The sequence below is a fragment of the Peromyscus californicus genome, unplaced genomic scaffold (genome assembly GCF_007827085.1).
Source record: "Peromyscus californicus insignis strain IS unplaced genomic scaffold, ASM782708v3 Scaffold_10__1_contigs__length_136768540, whole genome shotgun sequence".
NCBI lineage: Eukaryota > Metazoa > Chordata > Mammalia > Rodentia > Cricetidae > Peromyscus > Peromyscus californicus.
Genome location: NW_026294391.1, coordinates 11,305,149 through 11,330,121, shown reverse-complemented (window position 1 = coordinate 11,330,121; position 24,973 = coordinate 11,305,149). Strand labels below are relative to the sequence as shown.

The 24,973-nt window shown below is 39.7% G+C and overlaps 1 protein-coding gene across 1 annotated transcript in view; it reads left to right on the top strand.

Moving 5' to 3' along the window:
• The first annotated feature begins 642 nt into the window (after nt 1–642).
• The window catches only part of LOC128113011 (cytochrome b-245 heavy chain), a 38,447-nt gene continuing 14,116 nt past the window's right edge, over nt 643–24,973 (top strand). Inside the window, exons 1-7 of the mRNA XM_052742688.1 lie at nt 643–1,395; nt 3,298–3,393; nt 5,102–5,212; nt 15,634–15,718; nt 17,237–17,382; nt 19,347–19,537; nt 22,585–22,714. Of these exons, the coding sequence (XP_052598648.1) occupies nt 1,351–1,395; nt 3,298–3,393; nt 5,102–5,212; nt 15,634–15,718; nt 17,237–17,382; nt 19,347–19,537; nt 22,585–22,714 (804 nt within the window). The 5' untranslated portion in view covers nt 643–1,350. The remainder of the gene's footprint in view (nt 1,396–3,297; nt 3,394–5,101; nt 5,213–15,633; nt 15,719–17,236; nt 17,383–19,346; nt 19,538–22,584; nt 22,715–24,973) is intronic.

Below are 24,973 nucleotides of genomic sequence, written 5' to 3'. Positions count from 1 at the left end.
TGGGTTTGCTTTGTGTGGGTTATACATGTTCTAATTACCATGGGGAAGTCAAACTACCTTTCTTTAAATATCACGCAATGAAAAAAACATACTGATTTACTAATTGGCACAATCCTAGAGGTTGTCCATGTGTTTTGTAGACAACAACTGAGGGAATTTGTGCCTCGGTTCTTTCGCTCTTTTGTCCTCTTCCAGGGTTCTGCTTTGTTTCTTGAACTTCTCTATTAGCTGTAAGTACTGTACAGCCACCTCTGCACAATCAACTTTCACCACACAGTCAGGTCACCATCCACCTGTTTCATGTCTTGAAGACAGAGTAGCAGCCAGAAGGTAGTTGTGCTACATCTAGCTTTAGCATCTACCATCCACTGGTATATCTTTGATCTCTGTTTACACACAGCATATAGAATGTCTGCCTGGAAACGTGATTGTCATCTAAACCTTTGGGTCTTTTTTGGCACATTTCCCTTTCCTGTAGTCCTGTGTGGAGTGATTTAAGGTGGAGCTGACAAATTTAAACTTTTTCCCCCTGGTATCTTACTTGCAGGTAATGTTGGTTGTTTAGACTTCAACACTATTCCTTGGCATTGTTACTGGGTTGAAATAAGTTCACTGCTCTGGATCTTAGTTTCCTCATCTGTAAATGTAATCATAAAATAGAATCGACTCTATAGGAGCAGAGTCATGAGAATCAACTGAACTGATGTATATGTGGGCACAAGTATGTTTCTGTGTACGCATACATATGTATTTATATGTATGTTTCAATTTATAAATGTATGTACACAATATCGACCTATATCCATTTTAGGATATAATATTGGCACATGGTTAATACTCTATAAACATCATCTATCACTCCTTTTACTTCATCCAGTGAGAATAAATACTGTTGTAAGAGCCCGTCAGAAGATGCCACATGTGTTTAATGTTTTACCCAGCACCTATACGTTTTATCTCTGGTTAGGTGAATAACTTGAAATTTGAAGTAGACAACTGTTAGCTAAAAACAATTCTTCACTGAGGATAATACATTCATAAACTACACAAATAATCTGATAAATAATAAAACCAATTTAAATACTTGGCAAATAGTCTCTCAGTTGTAGCAATTGATTTCATTTTCCAATGTGATTGAATCACAAGATCTTTTTTCTTTCTGGAGTTTTTATGTGGTTTAAAGATTTAAATTTGTTATGGAAACAGGCCTTCAGTTGACCAATGATTAGCTAATTTCTGATAATAGAAAAGGAAACATATTGCCCCAAGGCTGCTGTTTTCATTTCCTCATACAAAGAAGAAGCACAGTGGAGGAGAGAGGCAGAACCAGCACACTCAACCTTTGCTACCATGGGGAACTGGGCTGTGAATGAGGGACTCTCCATCTTTGTCATTGTAAGTACCAACGACAGAGAAATTCTAAACTCTTTAACATGCTGGAGTTCTCTTGGGAGCCAAAATAGAGCAGTGGGTTTTCTTATCGTTGTTTGCTTAACAAATGTACTTACTCTGTGAACAAACATCTGTTTAAATGTCATTAAAACTATGCATCAATGGCTCTCATTTCTCCTAGTTTATTTCTGAGTTACTAAGACTATGAAATTAGCCAGCATTTAACAGAGAGAATAGAAGACAGTTAGTACTAAAGATCTCGAATTCTGAGATTTTTTAAAAATACTCAGAGGTAAAATTTTCCACTTTTTATGTGACCTACTTAAAATGGTCAATTAAAACTTTACTGTGTTCTAAATAATATTTATTCTTATAGATTTCTTGGATGGGAAGGGACCTACCTTTATTTCAGTAATAACACCAAATTGACCAAAGTTCTAAAATTTCTTTTTAAAACAAGCACTTTTTTTCCCCCATGAGGTCTGAACTGTAGTTACTTGTGAATTTTGCAACAAATCGAGATGAAAAACTTGAAATAAATTTAGACTCATACATATGCAGTATGTCTATTATATGTATTTATGTACATATAAAGTATGTCATTAATATGCAATTATATATAAACCTACTTATCTGGAGAAACAATTCTGGAAATAAGGTTGTGGCTAATTTTCAATTACACATTGATTTCTGTTCTGTACTCTTAAGTTAGTGTTCTCAGCAAAGCAATTAAGGATGAATTTGGAAGAAATGTGGTAACTAAATATCCTTGCCAAACAGCTAATGCAGCATGATATCAAAAATCGCTTATGAATGGAAGTTTGGTAAAAAATTTACCATGTAATGCATGGACTCTTTGAGTTCTGGAGATATAAATAAATTAATAGCATGAATAAAATTAAAACAACAAATATTTGATTCAAACATGGCTCATGCCAAACCAACATTCTAATGCAACATAGAACATGGGGATTTGAAACTGTAGTCCTGAGTACTTGCTACCATTTTAAGGGCAGGTGACTCACCTAAGAAACAAGGTGAAATACAACTTTTATTCTAATTACAGTTTCCCCAGGAAGTAATCTTTGAAATTATGTATGCATAAAGATGAAAGTAAAGACATGGCTGAGAAATCTAGAGTTAAGGGGAATGGCAGGGTAAGAAATGAAGTTTCTGTAGCACCTTCTTCGTAAAGAGAGACTGTTAGGAAGCATCCATGGGTATTTCATAGCTAGTATTAATAATAACTAATAATTTAATATTGAAAGAAAATCACTATGGAACTGAAGGTAGAAGACTGGGCAGTATCACCCCTTCATAAGGTTGTTGACATCCAATGTGAACTTAAAATCTAGAATGTTTACTTTTGTAAATTTCATGACCTTGAGCCCCTTGCCCACGTTCAATATCCCCTCCTTTAAAAGTGAAGGGAAACTTACCAAATAGAATGGTAAGCTGTATGTGCTGCAGGTAGATGACCGGCATCTGCGAGAGGAGAGCTCAGCTTCTACAGGTTGATTCCCCCACAGTACTGTATTTCCATCTCCTCTCACTTTACTTATCCATCATTGTTACCTCTCTGTCTGAGCTTAAGATAAAAAGAGGAGGAGAGAGAAGGAGATGAGACAGACTGTTATTAATTTAATATGTTGACCAAGTAGTGGAGTGATGATGCAAAACGATGAAGAAAGATAAAGTCAGCTACTGAAAAGTGGAGTGGCACTGGAATAGGAAAGAGCTGCCTCTAAGCTGATTGTGTTCAGCTCTGTAACCACCAATGTCAAAGTCTGAACTTGAGGGAAGTCCTGTCTTTCACTTGACTCCAGTGTCATATGGGATTTTTTTTTTTATCATCTCTACCCATTTAGATTTATAAACCTCATCTGACTTTTTCTGTTTGTGCAGCTGGTGTGGTTGGGGTTGAATGTCTTCCTCTTTGTCCATTACTACAAGGTTTATGATGATGGACCTAAGTACTATTATACTCGAAAACTCCTTGGGGTAAGTAAACTTCTTCTTCTTTTTTTTTTTTTGAGACAGGGTTTCTCTGTATAGCTTTGCGCCTGTCCTGGAACTCACTTGGTAGCCCAGGCTGGCCTCGAACTCACAGAGACCCACCTGGCTCTGCTCCCTAGTGCAGCTTTTGTGGGGGGAGTAAGTAAACTTCTACCTCATGCAATATTGGCCAGCTCACACTTCTAGGCAGATGTGCTCATATTTATTCCTTTTAAGATTTAAAAGAAATATTCTGACCAACCAAGACAACTTCATCAGTTTCATCCCCAATTGCAAATTCTTTGACAATAGTCTCTTAAGGCCTACCAGTGTAACAAACAAGTATGGCAGAGGGTCTAAGCTGCATCCCTGTCTAGCAATATGTACCAGGCTTAGCATAGGAATCTGTAGAATGAATGGAAAGCCTACTGGGAGCCATCCATTCATCACACCATACAGTTGGTGTGACAACTGAAATTTTCTGTAATTTTTCCAAGGTAGGTGGTTCATACCTTTTTTTTGCATGGAGAAGCCCTCCTCCTAATGACACATGAAATGATCTTGAGAAAACCAACTTCAAGTTACATCTGGAGACTGGCAGGAACTTGTTCGTGTACTACAGCATTTCAGTAGGCCAGCAGAGTGGAGGTCCTTGAATTTCTTTGAGTCTTTAAGTAATCTATTTCCTTGAATTGTCAGGTATCTATATCACAAATGAAAACAATTAGAATTGCAGCTACTCCCAGAGCACATAATTTGTTATATAATGCTGAAAATATTAATTGCTTACACTAATAATATGTTATAATCATATGTATAAGTATTATCAAACAATCATATGACATTATTAAAATTGTCTCTAATGTATTCATGCTGACCCTGTAGGTTGTAAAATAGGCAACTTCTTTAGATATGGCAAAACCAATTTTGCCCAAGTATTACACCATATCAACTTAAGTTACAGTTAAGGTCTGAATGCTAAGGGGACTTTGTTTAAAATCAAAGATCTAGTTTTGATACTGACCTCATGTTAATGGTACACATGCTCAAAGATTTAGGAGGATGTAAACTTATGCATGCAACTTACCATGTACCAACTGTGTAAGGGGGGTGCTCAAAGGATAGGAGTGCTTGCTGCACAAGCATCAGGACGAGAGTTCAGTTCCCCAGTACCCGTGTACAAAGGCAAGTGTGGCCACAGGCACCCAGAACCCCACTACTGGAAGGATAAGGCGGTAGTGGAGATAGTAGGATCCCTGGAGCGTGCTGAACACCAGACTACAGAAAAAACGGTGAGATCCTGGTTCAAGCTGAGACCTTGTCTCAATGGGATAAAACAGAGAGCAACAGAAATATAGGAGGACACCTGATACTCTCCTCAAATGGAGAAAGGGGTGGAAAGGTCGATAAAGCATGCATACTAAAATTTAAAAGGTTTAGTCTGGGAGGTGGATAAACACAACTCAAAGTGCATTCATTTCAACTTCTCTTCAGGTTTGAAACTTTAAAATGTTCAGTTGAGGTTAAAAGGCAGTTTCAGGTTAAAAGAAAGCACATCAGTGGACCCTAAGGAAAAAATCCTCTGCTCTGAAGGAAATTCTTTCCAGATGTCTTGAAGGAGCTTTTTTGGGGTCCCATGATAGGACTCCAGGGAAGAGGAATGTGGGTATTCTGCTCACGCAAGTCTCTCGACTCCCTATCCTCTCTTTTCTAGTCAGCACTGGCTCTGGCCAGGGCACCTGCAGCCTGCCTGAATTTCAACTGCATGCTGATCCTGCTGCCAGTGTGTCGAAATCTGCTCTCCTTCCTCAGGGGTTCCAGTGCGGTAAGACCAAATATTCTGTGGAGTGCCTCAAAGTTTCAATCCATCATGCCAAATGCTCTTTCTAAGGAAAAGCAAATAATGCTTTGTGAAGCTTCTCTTATGTAGAATATTTATGGGCTACACCATGTCCTATGCTGTAATATACATCATATACATATACCTATACACATATGGATATATATACAATAGTATATATCAAATAATATATATTATACTATTTGAGGGTAGAGTTCCCTGGAGCAATCATTTACCTTGGAAATTTTAAGAAGCAGCTAAACAAATTAGGAGTATACGAGCCAGTGATATTTTGGAACTAACTGTTCAAGAATATTTTTTAAATTTTATCAGAAAAAAAACATTTTCTGTGTAGTACCTCAAGCAAATTCAATCGATGCACAAAACAACATACTATAAGAAAATAAGAGCTGGGTGGTGGTGGTGGCGGCGGCGGCGGTGGCGGCGGCGGCGGCGGCGGCGCGCACCTTTAATCCCAGCACTTGAGAGACAGAGGCAGGTGGATCTCTGTGAGTTAGAGGCCAGCCTGGGCTACAGAGTGAGTTCCAGGAAAGGCGCAAAGCTACACAGAGAAACCCTGTCTCAAAACAAAAACAAAAACAAAACAAAACGAAAAGAAAAGAAAAGAAAACATGAGTAGAAATAGCTAATTCCTATGATGGCACAAGTCTATAATCCCAGCAATGAGGAGCCTGAGACAGACATATCTTAAGTTTGAGGCCATCCCATGCTATATAGTGAGTTCTAGGCCAGCATCAGCTACATAGTGAGATCCTTTTAAAAATAAAACAAAAATAAAGAAAAGCAAACTAAGGAAATTTTAGCTCCATGGGACTGGAAGTTTCAGAGCTTTCTACACGCCCAGAGCCCTCTTTGCCCTCACATCAAGATTTTAATGAGCACCTTGATATAGAAAGAGTATTTTTAACTTATAAGATTTTATATACACTTTTTTTTACTGGTAGCATTGTATGAAGATGAAAATTAAGTCATTGTTATTTATTTATTTATTTATTTATTTATTTATTTATTTATTTACTTATTTATTTGGTTTTTCGAGACAGGGTTTCTCTGTGTAGCTTGTGCCTTTCCTGGAACTCGCTTTGTAGACCAGGCTGACCTCGAACTCACAGAGATCCACCTGACTCTGTCTCCCAAGTGCTGGGATTAAAGGTGTGTGCCACCACCTCCCCGGCTAAGTCATTGTTACTTATTTAGCACATGTGTTCAAATAAATGTTTATGGTAGGTCCTATAAAACATTAAAATAAAGAGCCATGGAGGATCAAGTAAGACAGAAATGACATTAGATGGGTCAGTGAATGCCAGGAAGGTTTCAGAGAGAAAGTAGCCTGAGAATGGGCATATGAGGCTATATCAACATCTAGAATTTGTTGATGAAATAGAAAAATTTTCTATGTGGAGAAAATAGCATGGGCATACAAAAAAGCATAGAAAATGGTGAGAAAATAGGATTCTCAAAAATGAGAAATTTTATAATACTTTCTATTATTACCCTTTATTGTGTTCTATTTAAATGTATTTGTTGGGCAGGATATGCAGCTCAGTGGTACAGTACTTGCCAACCATGCATGACACTGTAGGGTCAATTGCCAGTACCAAAAGAAACGCCAAGGTTGATATTTACCCAATGTATGAACTGATGGCTACATTGTTTTCCTTCTATGAATGTTGGTGTACTTGGAGAATGACGATGAATATAAGTCAGGTTCTATCTGGCTTGGGAGAAAGAGGGGTAGTATATTCGTTCCATAGGAAGAAATGGAGACATAGTGCACAGAATTGGGCAGGTTGAACATGTCACTCTCGCCAAGGACAGGCAGCATCATGAGCTTGATTGGGGGATATGTCTGTGGAACTAGCCTTTAAAACCTAATTATCAGCAAGACACTGCTTCACTCTGGATTTTTTTTTAACTATTCCTGACCACGTTGAAAGAATTCCTGAGAAATATTAGGGGTTAGTGCCCTCCTGGGACCTGGAGTTCAATAGCCAGTTCGTCCTGCAGAATTGGTGTACTCCAGATTCAGTGAGAAATTTTGCCTCAAAAATAAAGTGGAAAATAGAGGGAGACACTTGCTATCGACCTCTGGCTAACACACAAACATGCCTACCCCATCCTCCCTCCCTCTCTCTCTCCTAAAATCTTAAAATATTTAAGTTAAAATCAATTTTGAAGGAAAACAGCAAGCAAACTCTTGTTTATGAGAGTACAGTAATTGTAATGGGTAAGTGTCTAAGACAGTGATTCTCACCCTTCCTAATGCTGCAGCCCTTTAATACAGTTCCTTTTGTTGTGGTGACCCAAACCATACAATTACTTTGTTGCTACTTTATAACTGTAATTTTGCTACTGTTATGAATCGTAACATAAACATCCATGTTTTTCCGACCCCCTGTGAAATGGGTCATGACCCACAGGTTGAGAACTACTGCTCTAAGCTAAGACTAGGGTAGAAAGCAGGTATTTTGCTGGGAAACTACAAGCTTAAATGTATAGCTAAAGGACTAACATTTCATCCGACAATTGCTGAATATATGAACTAGATTGTGAATTACAGGTACAACTTGCGTTTCACTTTGCCTCCCTTTTCCTACTCATACAAAATTCATATTAGCCCAATGAAGAGTTTTTGTTTAAAAACACACAGCCCGCAAATTTGCTAAAATGAGATGAACAGACAAACTTTGATACTATCCACCTCTTTACAAAATACCATTTCATCTTAGACATACTCGCTAAACTCCACTCTAAGGGGTCTAATTTTACGTGAAGAGTCGGGAAAAGGGTGTGGCTCAGTAGCACAGCATTAGCCTAGCATGCAGGAGGCCCCGAGTCCCAGCTCCAGCACTGCAAATCCATATGCAGTTGAGCAAAATGACAGCAAACCAACAAATCAGACAGACAGACATAAACGAAGAATGTCAGCAAGTCCTTTGAAGTTCTCTGGAAAGGGTCAGGTCCTTTAGCTCTGGAAAATACTGTGACAAAGCTCCTTTATCTAAGTCATTAATTCGATGTGTCACAATTCTGCCTTGCAAACTGAGAGAACCCAGGACAAAAGGTAACAACAGCCCCTAGTGTTAGACATTGACCATCAGGCTTTCCGAATAATCTCCTGAATGGAAGACTCAACGGAGATGAGGTCTCACTGGATTGCAAGGCTGGTAGCCAAGCTATCCACCCATTTTTTAAGCAGTACAGGAGCCAGATGAAGACTTGCTAGATGAAGTCATTGCACAACAGCCTTTTGTTTTTATGGAGACATGATTTGGGCGCTTAAGAAAAATTCTCCTTGTCCCCATTTGAATGCTTTCTATTTAGAGGAAGTAAAGCCTGAGAAACAGGCAGTGTTTCACCAAGGCGGTCAGTTAAGAAATCCCGGTTACCCCACAACCCAAAGTTGCTTTGCTCTGAGTGTCCATGTCCCATGAGCAGCACATATAAAATGTCAATTTGGGCGCGTCTTGTGGCCCACGGGTAAAGACCTTCATGAGAATCTTTAATAGCAGTGAGTGACAAATTGGAGAAAAGCCCAACCCTGTAACTAGCTAGATCCTCCCACAAAAGAACAATTTCCCCCAGCCCTTTGTTATTTATTTACATTAGCATACAACGTAATGGTTCTCCTTAGGGCATTTTCGTACATCCTTGGTTCTGGTTGATCGCGTCTCCACTACCCCCCTCTCCCCATCTCTCTGCCATTCATCCCCATTCGTACTCTTCCTTCCTAGAACTGCTCTTCATGTTTTCATACCACCTAGTCTGTTACCCTTCCCGCTCCCCATCCCCCGGAAGCAATGGCCTGCTCCAGGTATGGCATGCCCTTCCCTCTGAGATTGGCAGTCTGAAATGTGAACTTTGAAAAATGAAGCTGCTTTTCTGATTGAGATTTAAATAAGTGAATATGCTGTGATTCATGTCGGAAATTGTAACCGCCACAGCTCACTGAAGCTCCATAGAACTCATGTTAAGGGAGTGAGGTGGGAACACAATTAAATGGGAGTATTGGGTTGAAAGCCAGGCAATTGTGATCCTTTTCGATTTTGAATGTGTCAACTAAACATCTGTAACTGTCCCTGTGGCTCTGTTTAAAATGAGTATTTGAACCTGCTAAATAACCTCCTCTAGAAATGATAAGGATATAATAATTTCAAGAACTTGTTAATGGGACACTGTGCTAACTAAGCATCCCCAGAATTTCTGATCAGTTTTAGAGGTCTGAATCATTCAGACTTGGGTTTCTGATTACCCAGGGGAAAAAGCTCTCTGGCTGTGTATCCTTACCCCTCTCCAAAAAAAAAAAAAAGGAAAGACAAAGGGTAAAGGTTCTCAGCTAGCTTTGTTGAGCGAGATGGGAAAAAGATAGGCCTAAGCATACGGAAGTCCTTGGTGAACTTTTAATAACCTCACTTGGATGTGTAGAAACACATTTCTGACTTGTGACCCATCCTAATCTTCAGGTCAGAATGAAACAGGAAGGTTAAAAGGTAAGGTCTTTTGCCTTGTACAGGCTCAGAGTCAGAGGGCCTCATCATGGCTGTCTCGAACCGTGTGGCCTCCTAGAGGAACTCCCTTGTGCTTTCTGCCTCAGGAAGAATTTAGCAGGAAAGCAGGTCAAAGGATGCAAATTAACACGTCAATCCGCCCTGCTAGGAAGGGCTGTAGTTCAGTGGTGAGGAACATGCCAAGGAGGAAAGGCTGCACATTCCATCTCCAGTGTTGGAAAACGGAAGAACAATGAGTGACCACACTTTTATTAAACATCTACTGATTCAGTTTGTCCATGTTGAGTTGACACCCCAGTGGAGGTCTTTCTATACATTAATAACTGGAGACACAGAGTGAGGAAGGGCAGATGGCCACAAGCGTAGGGAGCTTAGAGTCGTGTGGAAGCGATATAGAATAGCCATGGGATTTCAAAAGTATAAGGAGTGCCATAAGAAGGGTTGTCATTCATAGTTACCGCATATTTTTGCTGCTGCATGTATGCCATGGCTGACTGTTTCTTCACCTGAACTCTGCGGGTGGATGTAAGGATAGCTCTTGACATTTTACCTAGAGTGCTTGTAAATATGCAATGCAAACGCAATCAGACCAAGTATACATAAACTAGAGCTACAAAAGCTCACATATACCCTATTCAATATGGACTTCATTTTAGTTCCACTTTTCATTATTTTGAAATTCAGTTTCAATAGAGCGTAGAAATTTGCCAGGATGTCCCAACAATTGTCCTTGCACTAAAATGACAATTTGTTGAAATTGGGCAAGGCCCTCTGTGACAGTAACAGAGAAACTTCCCTTTAGAAGTCAGTGGACAAAGGCAAAGAGGTAGTTCCCTGAGGAAGCCATAAGGCGTGATGACAGCTCGTCTGTTCGGGAGACAGCTGGTAACAATTCAAAGCACAGAAATGGTATCTGTAGGGTGAGGAGGAAGAGAAAGGACCCAGGCAATCAAAGACAGTAAAGCTCTTCTTCCAACTTCACCAGCTTATCATTGTGCCTCGTTTTCAGGAAGTGGTGAGGAGATCATTCTCTTGAAAGCTCAGCATCAGCATGACTTGTGGCTTTCTTTAGGGTGGCTTGTCATTCCTGAGCACACTGAAGACTGCGGTTAGGAAAAATGAAGGATTGCCGCTGCCCTGATGGGACCTGTTCCATTGACTCACCCGTTACTCTGTTTGAATAAACTCTTCTTTGCGTTAACTAGATGTTAGGATAGAATGCTTATCTTTGAATAGACACTCTATTACCAAATCATAGCTCTCCATTGTTCTGACACTGCATTTATCCTTTCTAAGTGTTTGTGTCAAAGGTTGGTTAGGGACATCAACATCTATTATTTCTCAAATTTTATTGGTGCTAATGAGAGCGATAAAGACAGAACTATGGAGATGACATAGGAAGCTCAACAAAGCCATATTATTTCTCTTCAGATTTGTTATGATGTGGGAGGAGCTAGTGAATTTTTCTTTCAATCCCCCTTCAAGACAATAGAAATTAAGCAGTGGCAAATGTAGATAGGCTTAATGATCTTATTTTCAAGGCAGTAAAACATGTGCTCCATTTGGGTGACCAAGTAATTATTAAAGAAAAAATTGAAAAGTACATAGCATGGTCATCTTTGTACAGGATACTTGCCCTGTAGCTGGAGAGACGGGGTACATTAGATGAGAAGTTCATTACACAATGATGCAAAATAACATCAAATTCTAATGAAACATTTCTCAATGAATACATGCCTCCTAGAGAAGAACTTCGATGATTATCTAGGTAAGAAAATTGTCCTACAGCTAAGTGGTAGGTCTGTGACTCACCATAGACACAAGTGGAGGCAAAACTTACTTTCAAATGTAATTCATTACTGCTTTCAACTATGCTAATTCCCATCCTGTGATTCTTTATTTGGTTTTGGTTTTTTGAGAGGGTTTCTCTGTGTAACAGCCCTGGCTGTCCTGGAACTCACTTTTCAAACTAGGTTGGCCTCGAACTCACAGAGGTCTGCCTGCCTCTGCCTCCTGAGTGCTCAGATTAAAGCCCATGCCACCACTGCCCAAGAGTCCAATCCAGCTTACCACTCCAGGAAGGATGCTATTAGTTATCTACTCCTGTGCAATGAATCACCACAAATGCAATGGTTTTTAACAACCCTCATTTACAAGCTGCAAGTTGTGGCAAGCAGAGGTCCAGCACCCTGTGATTGACTTTTCTACTCAGCATTCTATGAAATTGAGATTCAAAAAATGTTTGCTGGACTGAGAGGAAATGAGTGGACCTTGAAAATGGATTAGAATATTCTTCTGAAATTCTGGACTCAGAGATAGAGTATGTTTCCAGCATGCATAAGGCCCTTGGTTCCATCCTCAGCTCTGTACAACAAAATAAAATACAACAAACCAAAAACTCCTTTCCGAGCTCCTTCTTAGCAAACTTCCATCCATTACAGTTGCTGGTCTGTGGTCCCTGTTTCCCTGCTAGCAGTTATCCCATGGCCACTTTTGGACCCCACAGGTCCCACCACCTCCCTGCCATGTACCTGTCTCCATCCTCCAGGCAGCAATAGTACCTTACATCCTTCTGGTATTTCAAATCCCTGACTTCCTCCACTGGGACATCTAGACCTAGATTTCAAGTTTATGTAATAGTGTCAGATACCTGGAAAAAAATCTCCCTCTTTAGGTCAATTTTGAACTTTACATCTGCAGAGTCCATTTTATCATATCGTCTAACAAAATCACACATCCTAGTCACAGGTTCCATCCAAAGTCAAGGGAGAAGATTGTTCAAGATGATTACAAATCATTCCAGAATTCTGCCTACTAGAAGTACTCTTAAAAACTGAAGGAATGTGGCAGTTAAGAAACAGGAGGTTGGGCTAGAGCGAAGGTTCAGCGGTTAAGAGCACTGGCCCTTCTTCCAAGGAACCTAGGTTCAATTCCCAGCACCCACATGGCAGTTCGCAACTGTCTGTAACTCCAGTTCCAGGGGATCTGGCAGCCTTATTTGGGCAAAACCCAGCTGGACATAAAAAAGAAACAGGAGGCTGTTTCCTGAAAACTATAAAGGAGTTCCCTGGTCTGAATGAGGCCACCGTTAAAGCACTGTGGTAGCTGAATGATAATATGTATGCCCTTTATTGGTTTCTTTCCATTCTAGTCTTCATTCTTCTACCCTTATTTTCATTTTTCTATTAATTTTTTAATTAATTTTACATACCAACCACAGATCCCCCTCTCATCCCTCCTCCAGCTCCCCACGACTCACCCCTCATCCCCTCCTCCAACAAGGTAAGTTCTCCCATGGGGGACAGCTAAGCCTGGTACATTCAGTTGAGGCAGGACCAAGCCCCTTCCCGCTGCATCAAGGGTGAGCAAGGTGTCTGACCATAGGTAATGAGATCTAGAAAGCTAGCTCATGCACCAGGGATAGATCCCAATCCCACTGCCAGGGGCCCCTCAAACACACCTGTCTACACAACTGTCTCGATTAAGCAGAGGGTCTAGTCCGGTCCCATGCAGGTTTCACAGCTGTTGGTCTAAAGTTCGTGAGTTCCTTTGAGCTTGGTTCAGTTGTCTCTATAGATTTCTCCATCATGATCTTGATGTCCTTGCTCATAGAATCCCTCTTTTGTTTCTTTGACTGGACTCCCGGAGCTTGGCCTGGTGCATGGCTGTGGATCTCTGCATCTGCTTCCATCAGTTACTGGATAAAGGCTCTATGATGACAGTTAGAGTATTCACCAATCTGATTACAGGAGTAGGCCAGTTCAGGCACCCTCTCCACTATTGCTAGTAGTCTGGGGTCATCCTTGTGGATTCCTGGGAACTTCCCTAGCACCAGGTTTCTCCTTTACCCCGTAATGTCTCTCTCTATCAAGATATCTCTTTCCTTGCTCTCCCACTCTGTTCCTGTTCCAACTCAACCATCTTGTTCCCTCATGTTCTCATTCACCATCCCCTACCCTCTTTTGCCCCCACCATGCCCAGTTTACTCAGTGGGATCTCCCTTCCCAAGGCAATCCTCTTAGGGTCCTCCTTGTTTCCTAGCTTCTCTGGAGTTGTGGGTTGCAGTCTGATTATCCTTTGCTTTATATTTAGTATCCACTTATGAGTGAATACATGCTATGTTTGTCTTTCTGAGTCTGGGTTACCTCACTCAGGATGGTATTTTCTACTTCCATTCATTTGCCTGCGAATTTCATGGTGCTATTGTTTTTTATGGCTGAGTAGTACTCCATTGTGTAGATACACCACATTTTCTTCATCCATTCTTCGGCTGAGGGGCATCTAGGTTGTTTCCATGTTCCGGCTATTATAAATAATGCTGCTATGAACATAGTTGAGCAAGTGTCCTTGTGGTATGTTTGAGCATCCTTTGGGTATATGCCCAAGAGTCTACCCTCACTTTCTATGACCACTTTCCACTAAAGATACCAAAACTTAAATTCTTAAGTTAGATTTTGGAGGCACTTAGAATAATAATGATGGTGTCCTTGCATCTGATTTGATAAACAGATAATAGACTGAGATCCCAGCCAAAGTGAACTTTTAATTTTTGTCTATAATGGAGACAAGAATACGTGCATTATTGCATCAAGTGACAGTAAATTACCCGGGTCCCACAGGACACTTGATAACGCTGTTCTGCTCTAGTTGGAGTCCTTACCATCTTCCTTACTAGTGTTTTGCAGTTCCAAACGTCATCTTTTGTGTAGCCTTCCCTCTTTTTAGGTGTGGCGAACTGAGAAACAGTAGAGTAGGTCCAATTTCTGTATAATCATCTCTTTCTACAAAGTCAGAATATTTATTAAAAAAGAAGTCACCTCCTTATTTAAATTGAATATTTAGACCATGTATTGACAATACCTAGGATTGTTTTAGAAGTTCACCGTCCTCTTTAAAGAACTTGGACTTTTTGTGACAGTACATTTAAATTGTGGGGCAAAGCAGGTAGACCAAGCAAATGGGCAGATTTTGTGAGGATAAAACTCTATTTTAACCATCAGCTAGGGTTTGCTTTCTCTGCTTTGAGCACTGACTTGACTCCAGATTCAAATCCATGGACTCTAACATATGGAGGTGAGTCAAATACACTGGACCCACTTCTAGTCTGAATGTTAAGGTATCATATAAATTACTGCACTGTTGATACAGTTCTCAGATGGTCTGGGTTGAACTCCCATCTCTGTCACTTACTGGCATATCACATAAGGCAGGAACATCATCTTTGTTTCCTCGGCTGTAGGTAATGGTCCCTCCTTAATAAAACTGACATAAGAGTGAAAATGAAGTGAGCCAATATATGTAAAAGGCTTAAAGAAGCTCTTCCACGAGCTTTCAGTACTGTTACTATAATTATTATTAAGTACTATTATTATTATTACTATTATTATTATTATATGACAATGATCTTCCTTGTAATGTCTCTGACTAACCCACTTCCCTCCTTCTATAGTGTATATGAGCAATTGGGTTGAAGACCTATTCACTTGTTCTAGAATTGTTCACTCATCTTTGTCCCCACCGGACTCCTAGGAATGTAACTATAGGCCAACTCTTTATGAATTTCTAGATCCCTTGTTTATTAAATAAATTAATCATGACTAGAAATATATTTGTCAAAATTCAAAACTTTATACAATGAAAAAGGTATTTGAGAGAGGGCTTCATGTCATCAGTATGAGAACAGGAAACATATTACTTAAGCTTGCTGTTTGAACTGGGAGAAATGACTACCTCTATCAGTTTTCTAATCACCCAAATGGATGGAAATATATCCTTGTAGAGTGGTGATGAGAATTACATGAGATGATGCATGGAGAGTGTCTGGGACATAGAAAGCTTTCATATTAACTATTTCTACCATTCTCTTTTCATCCAAAGTGTTGCTCAACAAGAATTCGAAGACAACTGGATCGGAACCTCACTTTCCATAAAATGGTAGCATGGATGATAGCACTTCACACTGGTAAGTTTTAAAAGACATTCGAAATGCAAACAAGTTGTAACAGAGGCCCCCTCTATTCTTGGATCCATGTGTGTCTCAGACTCTACAACTCCATTATGTTGTGGTCAGATGAGTTCAGTTCAAAAGCATTCAAATTCAATTTCCTGATTTTGGGATTCACACCTATGGTGGGTTTTTTTTAAAACCATAAGGTCTTCCTATATAAATAAAATAAAAACATGCCATAGAATCTGCCCTCATATCCTCACCATTTCCTATTATATTAGTATAAAAATGTTTGTTAGTGAAAACACAAAAATTTTTATTCCTTCTACTGAATCACTTTGCTACAAATGTGGACTTTGAGGATTTTTGCAGTAAACCTACAGAAATATGAGCTATAAATTGAAAATCTCTAAGAAACCCCTTAAGATACTTTAGTGATTATTCTTATCTCATCATATATATGTAGACAATGTGTTTTACATATAATGTGTTCTGTTATCACTGTTGGGTTGTAGGTGTTGTTGCAAAAAAGAATGTGCCTACAACTTCGGCACTCTCCATGGATTCACTTAAATAATTTATTTTGCCAGAAAGTAGACACAAACATTAATGAACAAAAAAGGCTTTTAGTCTGCCTATGAGGAGGCTGTCTCTTACCTGATGAAAATGAGCTCAGTTTAGAGGTGTTTAACTGGGTTCCTCCTCCACCAGATTGTGTAGGACTTTGAGTTGTGGTAAATGAAATGGTTGGTATGTAAAATTAAAAAAAAACTTTTAAATAAAAAATGCTTCAAAAGGAATGACTGATGCTATCCTGTTAGAAAGTAGCATACTCTACCAGGAAGAATGCAGATACAGGGGCCACACAGCTTGGATGTAATTCCTAAGTCAGCTGCTTCTCGGCTCGGTGACCTTGGGCAAGGTCTTAAAGCAGTCTATGCCCTAATGAGCTGATATGAAATGTACTTAGATCATTGGTTTAATATGAGGACTGAGTAATTGTAAAGCACTTATAACAGTGTCAGGCCCCTAGGAAGCTCTAGGCAAGTGATAATGAAATCATCAATGCAGTTTCTTTTTAACTTAAGAGATTCATGCTGTTGACCATCAGCTTGTATTAATTTGATTACGTTTGTCTCTGTTCTCTGGAGGTGATTTAGCAGCCATCACATGAGTTCTTTTCTCACTTGAGCACAAATCCATTAGAGAAAAAGAGTAGATGTGGATACATCAAATGTATAATCTTTAGAAATTGGTTGGATCTTCAGAACTGTTAGTTCAACACCTTCATTTTACAAATGATGGAACCAATACCAGAGAGGCTGTATGATTTTTTCCATAGTCACACAGGCAGAAAGAAGCTGGCCTATTAGAAGTGTCTTGCTTCACTCGTTATTGGGACCCAGTTCTAGTTTACAGCATCCTAGACCACATCCCGTTGTTTCGCTTGAGAGTCAGAGGATGTGGCCAGGAACCTAGATTCTAATAATGTTCATACTTCTCCTCTTTGTTTCTCTTCTCTGCCCTCTTCAGCGATCCACACCATTGCACATCTGTTCAATGTGGAGTGGTGTGTGAATGCCAGAGTCAACAATTCTGACCCATATTCAGTTGCACTCTCTGAAATTGGTGACAAGGACCATGAAGAGTATCTCAATTTTGCTAGAGAAAAAATCAAGGTAAGCCTCCCCTTCTCTGATCCAGATGTTTGCTGGGCTATGAAAGCACAGAACAATGAAAAGCTATAATTTGTCCCTTAAAGTCAACAATGAAAGTTTGCTAATGGCTTAGAATGTAAGTGTAAAGAAAATGTCTCCTACCTTCTTGGTCTCATGTGCACAGACTGCTTAGGTATTTCCTGAACCCTTGGGCTCTCTTGGAGAAATTTTGTATGCAGATCCTGTAGTAACTCATACTCACCCATGACTGTGCACACCAATAAAATAAAGCAAGAGATTTATGTCCAATCAAAGTTGGGCTTACAATGAAAGAGATCTCATACCTTAAAGAAGTCTGAGTGAATACCTGCAGATAATGTTATGAGGGACTTGCTAGGCAACTTAGGCTTGCATTAGATGATTTGAGAGAGGATTTAAGAAAGCTAGTATTTGTTTAAATTGTATATGATCAGGAATTTGGGGTAGTTCTGGGATTACTATCTTACTTATTTTTCTGGGAGGAAGAAAGAACAGGGCTATCTGTAATAGGCAAAGAACCCATGTTTTATCTGTAATAGGCAAAGAACCCATGTTTTGTCTAGATGCAAGCATGGTTTCAGAACAGATTTGTTTTTTATTTTTAAAGATTTATTTATTTAATTATTTTTGTGAGCAAAAAATACCTCATGGTTATTCATAAGCTCTTATTCTATGAGTTCCTGAACCTTCTTCCACACAGAAAGGAGCTCAGGTCATTTTTATGAACCTCATGGCCTAGGAAGATAGTTAAATTCCCCATTGAATTTCAAACACATTTTCTAAGTTTAGAAAAACTGCTACAAAACAAAAAAAAAACCCTTTAATTTTCCCACATCAAACTGACATAAGAAAAATTGGAATGGTCCATAAATTCTTTTTCTGTGATACCATGGATAATTTTTCTTTCCATTGTTCATTGTTTGCCCAATGATGTACAAGGATGACAATTTGGACGCATTAGTTGAACTGGGTTACTTTGTTTTGGATCTGTGCTTACTCCAGAGTATCTTCCTTTTCAGTCACTTAAGCCTGTCTCCTCTTCTAAGGACTGCCTTGAGGCCGCCAGTATTCTCTGCCTAAGGATGAGATCTGAAGGGATCTGCAGATACTTCTCCCTGAGAAGCCTTTGACAAATAACTGATGAATGCAGGCCGTGAAGTGCAGCTTCTTCCCCTTTAGTCAGTACAAATGCTGAGGTATAGCTCACTCTCAGACTGCTTTGTCTGTGTCTGAGCATATGAAATTGTCTCATCCTTATTCAATAGAATTCGGTGATACTGGAGACAAAACAAACAAAATGAAAAATAAAAAAATGGTAAAAGGTCTAAGCCTGACCCTGTGCATCTCTGTGTACCACAGTCTGCTCTTTCCAACTGATAAGAGATCTGGCCTAGACCTTTTACCATTTTTTTATTTTTCATTTCCTGAAAAGTGGACAAAATGAGAGAACATCTATAAGGCCAAGTTGAAGCCAGCCCCGTGAGATGTTGTCTTTCTTTCTCCTTGTCTGACTTTCTCTTTTTCTCTGACTCATTCCTTCTTTGCTGAGAAGCTTCTCTTGGAACACCTGGTTTCTAAGTTCCTTGCCCATGAACTCTCATCTCAGGGTACACTCATGGTGAGCCCAGCCTCAGATAGCAGGTATTCTCAGACTTCGTTGACCAACTAAGCACTGTGACATTTCCAAATCAAAGAGATAGAGAACCTAGGACGCTTTGAGGACATCTTTTACTAGGTCAGTCCTTTATAGTTGAACTCCATTAGAATCATCTGAATGTAACTATGACTCCTCAACAATGTAAGACTGTTTAAATTTGGAAACCTCAACACAATATCTCTCTGAGAGATATGATGAGACTAGCCAAGGAACAAGAAATGCCTTTTTCTAAATAGCTTGAAAATGGACACTCCTTCAGTTACGAACCTATATGTTTCTGTTTTTCCAGAACCCTGAAGGGGGCCTGTATGTGGCTGTGACTCGGTTGGCTGGCATCACAGGAATTGTCATCACACTGTGTCTCATATTAATTATCACATCCTCTACCAAAACCATCCGGAGGTCTTACTTTGAAGTGTTCTGGTATACACACCATCTCTTTGTGATCTTCTTCATCGGCCTTGCCATCCATGGAGCTGAGTGAGTTTTCTAACTCCACTGCCAAAGACTTGGGGTTTCACTTTCTAGATATATTGCCCAGTGAGAGAGAGACACAGTTACTTCCTTGCTTTTGTGTGGTCAGCTTTTCTGCTGAGGGAATGGAATAGGGCAGCAGAGGTCAGTCAAAAGAAACGGCAACATTTTTGCTTTTGTGTTTTACCTATCTAATTCCTGATGCAGTTACTTCAAATAAGCTTGAAACATATACCCAGTGTGTAAAATATACTGGCTATGGTTAGTTTCAAGGCCATTGTGTATGATTGTGTAGATTGTCCGCTACAAATTGCTGCCTAAAGAGGAGGAAGCTAGTCTACCCTCTGTTGGTCATACCTTATTGAAAGCATTGGTAGGCTCTTGGATGCCCACCACATTGTTTCTCTGGGTAAATCGCAAGTAGGTTAGGCAAAATCCCAAAGTAAAAGAGCTAGTGATTAATCAGTTGAAGAGATTTTCTGTCGTCCAGCTGATTTTGATTTAAGCAAATAATCATTACTGATTGCCTACTGGGTATGAGGATCTATCTCAGGAACTGTGGAGGAATGCTAGCTAGAAAAATACATGGGCATTGCCTTCAAACTTTTGGATATGATAAAAGTAATTACTTCTACCTAGCTCTGTATCAGGTGCTAAGAACTTGACATTCAATGTTTTTTTTTTTAACTCCTCTAATGTATAGATGTAGAACCCCAAAGTAAAAATGGTAAAATATGTGGGCCAGGCCACTCCCAGCTAGCGTGTAGCCTAGAGAACAGGTGGTCTAGAGTGGGCTGTGGTGAACACTCCCATAAAGACACACAGTGCTTGATTATATGCTTGGAAAAACATCTGCTTTACTATCAAGTTTCATTTTTCTACTCTTTCACACCACCTGCACATAAAAGCCAAGCCCAGGGAAGTTCCATGGTGTGTATAGAGTTCCAGGAATGTAAGGGTGGGGAAAGTAAATATGCAAAACTCAAGCCAAGTAACCTAGGGATGACCAAGTCTTGAGAGTAAAAAGAGGAAGGATGAGAAGAAGCAACTGTGGCCAACTTCTGTGCGCATTCTTAACCTCCTTCCCGATTTCAACCCCTGATAAACTCTTTCTAAGCACTGAGAAATCTGTGGGGATGAGCAGTCAGTCTCCTGAGTCTCCTAAAGCCACAGAGTGTCTTTAAGTGAAACTTGCACACATTTCAGCTATCTCAGAGAATCCTACAAAAGCGAAGCGTTTCTTCCCCTCCCTCCTTTACTAATCCCGCCACTTCCTGCTTGTATAGTGGCGCCAATAGCTGTCTGCCTTTGGATCAGACAGGGATTTATTTGCCTTATTCTCTATCTAAGTCACACTGCTTAAGGGGTTGCTCAGGATCTCGTGCCTAGGTAACAGCTGAACTGGAATTAAAATTCCGATTTGCAGACTTTGGGTCCTATTACTTAGAGCATGAGGAGAAAAATCATATTTTTTTCTATTATTTATTCCCCATGTGAAGTAGGGAATCAAGACCTTTTGTAATTACTATTCCCCGGACTCCTGCTTTGTACTTGATGTTTTTCATATGCCATGTCCATTGATCACTGAGTTCAATATTTAATGAGGAAATGCACCTGTTCTACAGATGGAGTGACTGATACTCAACAGAAGTTAATTTTACCAAAGTGTGAATGGGTAGAATTGAGATTTGAGGTCAAGGCTATCTGGGTCAAAAACAGAATTATTTTCAATAAATCATTCTGCTTTAGTACCCCCATGTAAAAACTACAAAAATAATACTTGCTTCTCAAGCTTATTCCACAAATTAACTGAGACAATTGGTGAATAGTACTTTTCCTCAAGCCTACCCATAATAAGTGCTCACACAGGAAAGTCTCTTCACCAAGACCTAGGAATAGGAAGGGGTTAGTCTACACAGTAAGTTCCAGGCCAGCCAGAGCCACCTAATGAGACCCTGTTTCGCAAAAGGGTAGAGGATGGTTAATGGCCTTGAATTAAACTATTCTCAGAAATATGCTAAATTTTAGGCATCCCAAATGAAGTTTACAAATGAACTTCCATGACTCTTCTATGAATATATTCTGAAGACCATGGCATTTGCATTCTTTGAAATAACTTACTCCATTCTGTGCCTCCCTCTTTCCATCACCACTAACCCCAAATTGCCTAATATTCTAATATTTGTTTACTTAATAATTATTGGGTTGAACTGAATAGGCTTTAAGCACCTTGGGAACACAGTACTGGTGCTTGTATCTGTGAGGATGGTTAAATCCTCTCAGAAAGATATCATTTTTAAACATTTTCCAGATGCAGTCTCACTACATAGACTAGGCTGGACTGGAATCCTCAAAGTCACACTCTTCCTGCCTTAACATGTAGAATTCAGGGATTACAGATGTGTACCATGCCTGGTCTAGACAAGTTAGCAATCTACAAATAAAGCAGCACTTCTACTAGCCTCAAGGCCATTGTGTATGGTTGTGTGGGTTGTCCAGAATATAAAAAAGCCTGTCTAAAAGATGAAAGGTAGTCTGCTTTCTGCTGGCCACACGTTGGCTTGTAGGAGTGTCTTCACAGATGACTGTTTTCAAATCTGCACAAAGGCACCCCATGGGTTAACAATCAGCCTGTTAGAACTATCGTTTTTCTGGGTTCTGTTTGTCTATACACAAAAATGATACTTGAAAAGAAGCACATTCTCCTAAAAAAAAAAAAGCACATATTGGTAATCCAAGACTCACAATCCATAATGTTACACGTTGATGCTCTTTGTACCACCACACAGAGTTGTTTTCTATTGTTCAAGATCACACATTTTCATTTCCTTGCCTGACTTATTCAGAAAGGGTGACATTAAGAAGTTCAGGTCCCCCAATCAAAATACTTGCAATATGTCCACAATCAGAGTTAAGAGTATGTATATATATAGCTCATTGTTAGAGTGCTTGCCTAGCATATATGAGGCCCTGGGTTCCAAGAGTCTAAAACATTCAAGCAGGTTGCTGTCTTGTTATAAAGTGATGTGGACTTACATTTTTGTATTCACCAGACGAATTGTACGTGGACAGACTAACGAGAGTTTGGAAGAGCATAAAATAAATGTCTGTGAGAAACAAATCTCACAATGGGGAACAAGACCAGACTGCCCAGTACCAAAGTTCTCTGGAAACCCTCCCATGGTATGTATTTGTATTGCTTCTTTTACAGTGCTGTTACTGGTAGGCTTAAGAAACCAGTACAAATGTTGTGAATTGGCTAGAACTTTTTCTTGAAAAACAAACTTTGCCTTGATCTGTTGTCGATGTCCTAGAATGAAGTTGAAAAGAAATGCTTTTAAATTGCTCTTTGGAGTTAAGAGCCACCACTACCACCACCTCCTCCTCCTCCTCTTCTGGGTATGAAGATCGCAATAATAGCAGTTAATGGTTTTCAGAGGTGCACTTAGGAATTCTATCCTGCTCTAAGTTGTATGGCTCAAATAAATCACCTATAAGGAGCTGTGGGTCTCTTTGGTTACCAGGAAGCCTATATGGCATTCCATATGGCTTTCCGAACTGTTAAGAAAATAAATGAAGTAGCACATTGTGCTACCTTTAGGATCAGGAGATCTCATCTATCAGGTGACAAAGGTTGCATAGCCAGAATCATACCAACCCCAAGGGTAGTCACCTTGTGATAGAGTAAGGGTGAGACAAGGGCAAACAGGGGCAAGCAAGGTGAAACATTTGCTTTTTCCCATAGAGAATTCTTCGGAGCTCCGTTCTGTGCAGCCTCTATATCTCTGCCTCGTAAAGCAAGCTCTATAATCTTCATGTGGTCTTTCCTTCCTTTGGCAGACACTATACTTTGCTGTTTGCTGTGCTAGCCACTGGTGTAAAGTGAACAAAACTCAAAATTTGTCTGGGGCTTCTGAGTATTATAACTATTTTCTTAAGCATTGTATAACATAAAGACAAATCTCCTATCTCGTTTTCTCCCACTGTTTTGGCATGGGAATATTCTTTTGCTATGCCCATTACTCTACAATGGCTTAATGCCTTTGAGTATCCTTGTTCATAAATGACATCAAGCTGATTCAGCAGTGACTTGCTCCTACGATATTCAGCCATTGATAGAAAGGGTACAAAACAAACCTTATTATTAGTTCTTTTATGGGCAGAGTTCCTTGATGACAGCTGCAGTGAGTTCTACTACCTTTATAGGCAACAGCCACAAAACTACTTCTAGGTTTCTGAGGATATCAAAGGAAATGTCCAAATCTGATGCCATTCAATGTCACTCTACGGTATTGCACAGGAAATAGAAGAGAGACTTTCAAAGCATCTATCTTATAAAGATGAAGTAGAGCAAAATAATACTCCTCACCTCTGTCACAGATATTCTTCAGTTTGGGCTAGTGATGTGGAGAACCCGAGTACTTTCAATTTCCAACAATATAATGTCAAAAATATAGTTTAGTAGACTCTTGAAACTATAATGTCCTAGCTATTGTTTCTAATACTGAGATCAAACACCATGACAAAGAGCAAGCTTATAACTCTCAGGTCACACTCCATCACTGAAAGAAGTTAGAGCAAGAACCCAAGGCAGGAACCTGGACGCAGGAACTAATGCAGAGGCCATGAAGGGATGCAGTTTACTGGATTGTTCCACATGGCTTGCTCAGTCTTCTTTCTTATAGAAACCAGTACCACCAGCCCAAGTTTTGCACTGCCCACAGTGAGCTAGGCCCTTCCACATCAATCATCAATCAAGAAAATGTCCAGCAGACCTGCCTATGGGAAATCTGGATGGAAGCATTTTCTCAATTGAGATTCCTCTTCCAAGATAACTCTAGCTTTTGTCAGGTTGACAAGAAAAAACAAAAAACAAAAAACAAAACCAACCAGGACATATGCAAAATATGCTCTTATTTTCTACTTCAGATTCCATTATAGAAAATCAAATTTTAGATATTTTAAACTTTTTGGTACTTCAAATATTAGATTAGGAATCCAACTGGTAGGCCTGTTGGGTCTAAATGTTTATATAGAGCCTCAAAATCTATAAAGACCAGAGACTTAGATAGAAGCCTTAGAATCTTCATGTGTGTCCCTTCATCGAGAACATTGTATAGCTCCTAGAGTTTACAGGAATATTGAAGAAGACAGCTGAAGTCTTGCACAAAATGTGTCATCTTGCAAAAGGTTAATTTCAGACTCAATCTCTGGGAGAAAACCATGCAAGGTTGCATTAAAAATCTCATGTTCCTGAAACGAGACAGGTTTGTTCTGATACCATCTGTGCTCTGTTGTAAGCTAGTTCAGCTTCAGCTGTGATGCTGAAAGGAAACCTCACCCTTGTAGGAAGTTCCTCTTTTGAGTCTCACACTACAGATACAGATCGAATAACATATAACCCCAATGTGGCTATTTTACTGGCTTGACAGTTTATCTTAA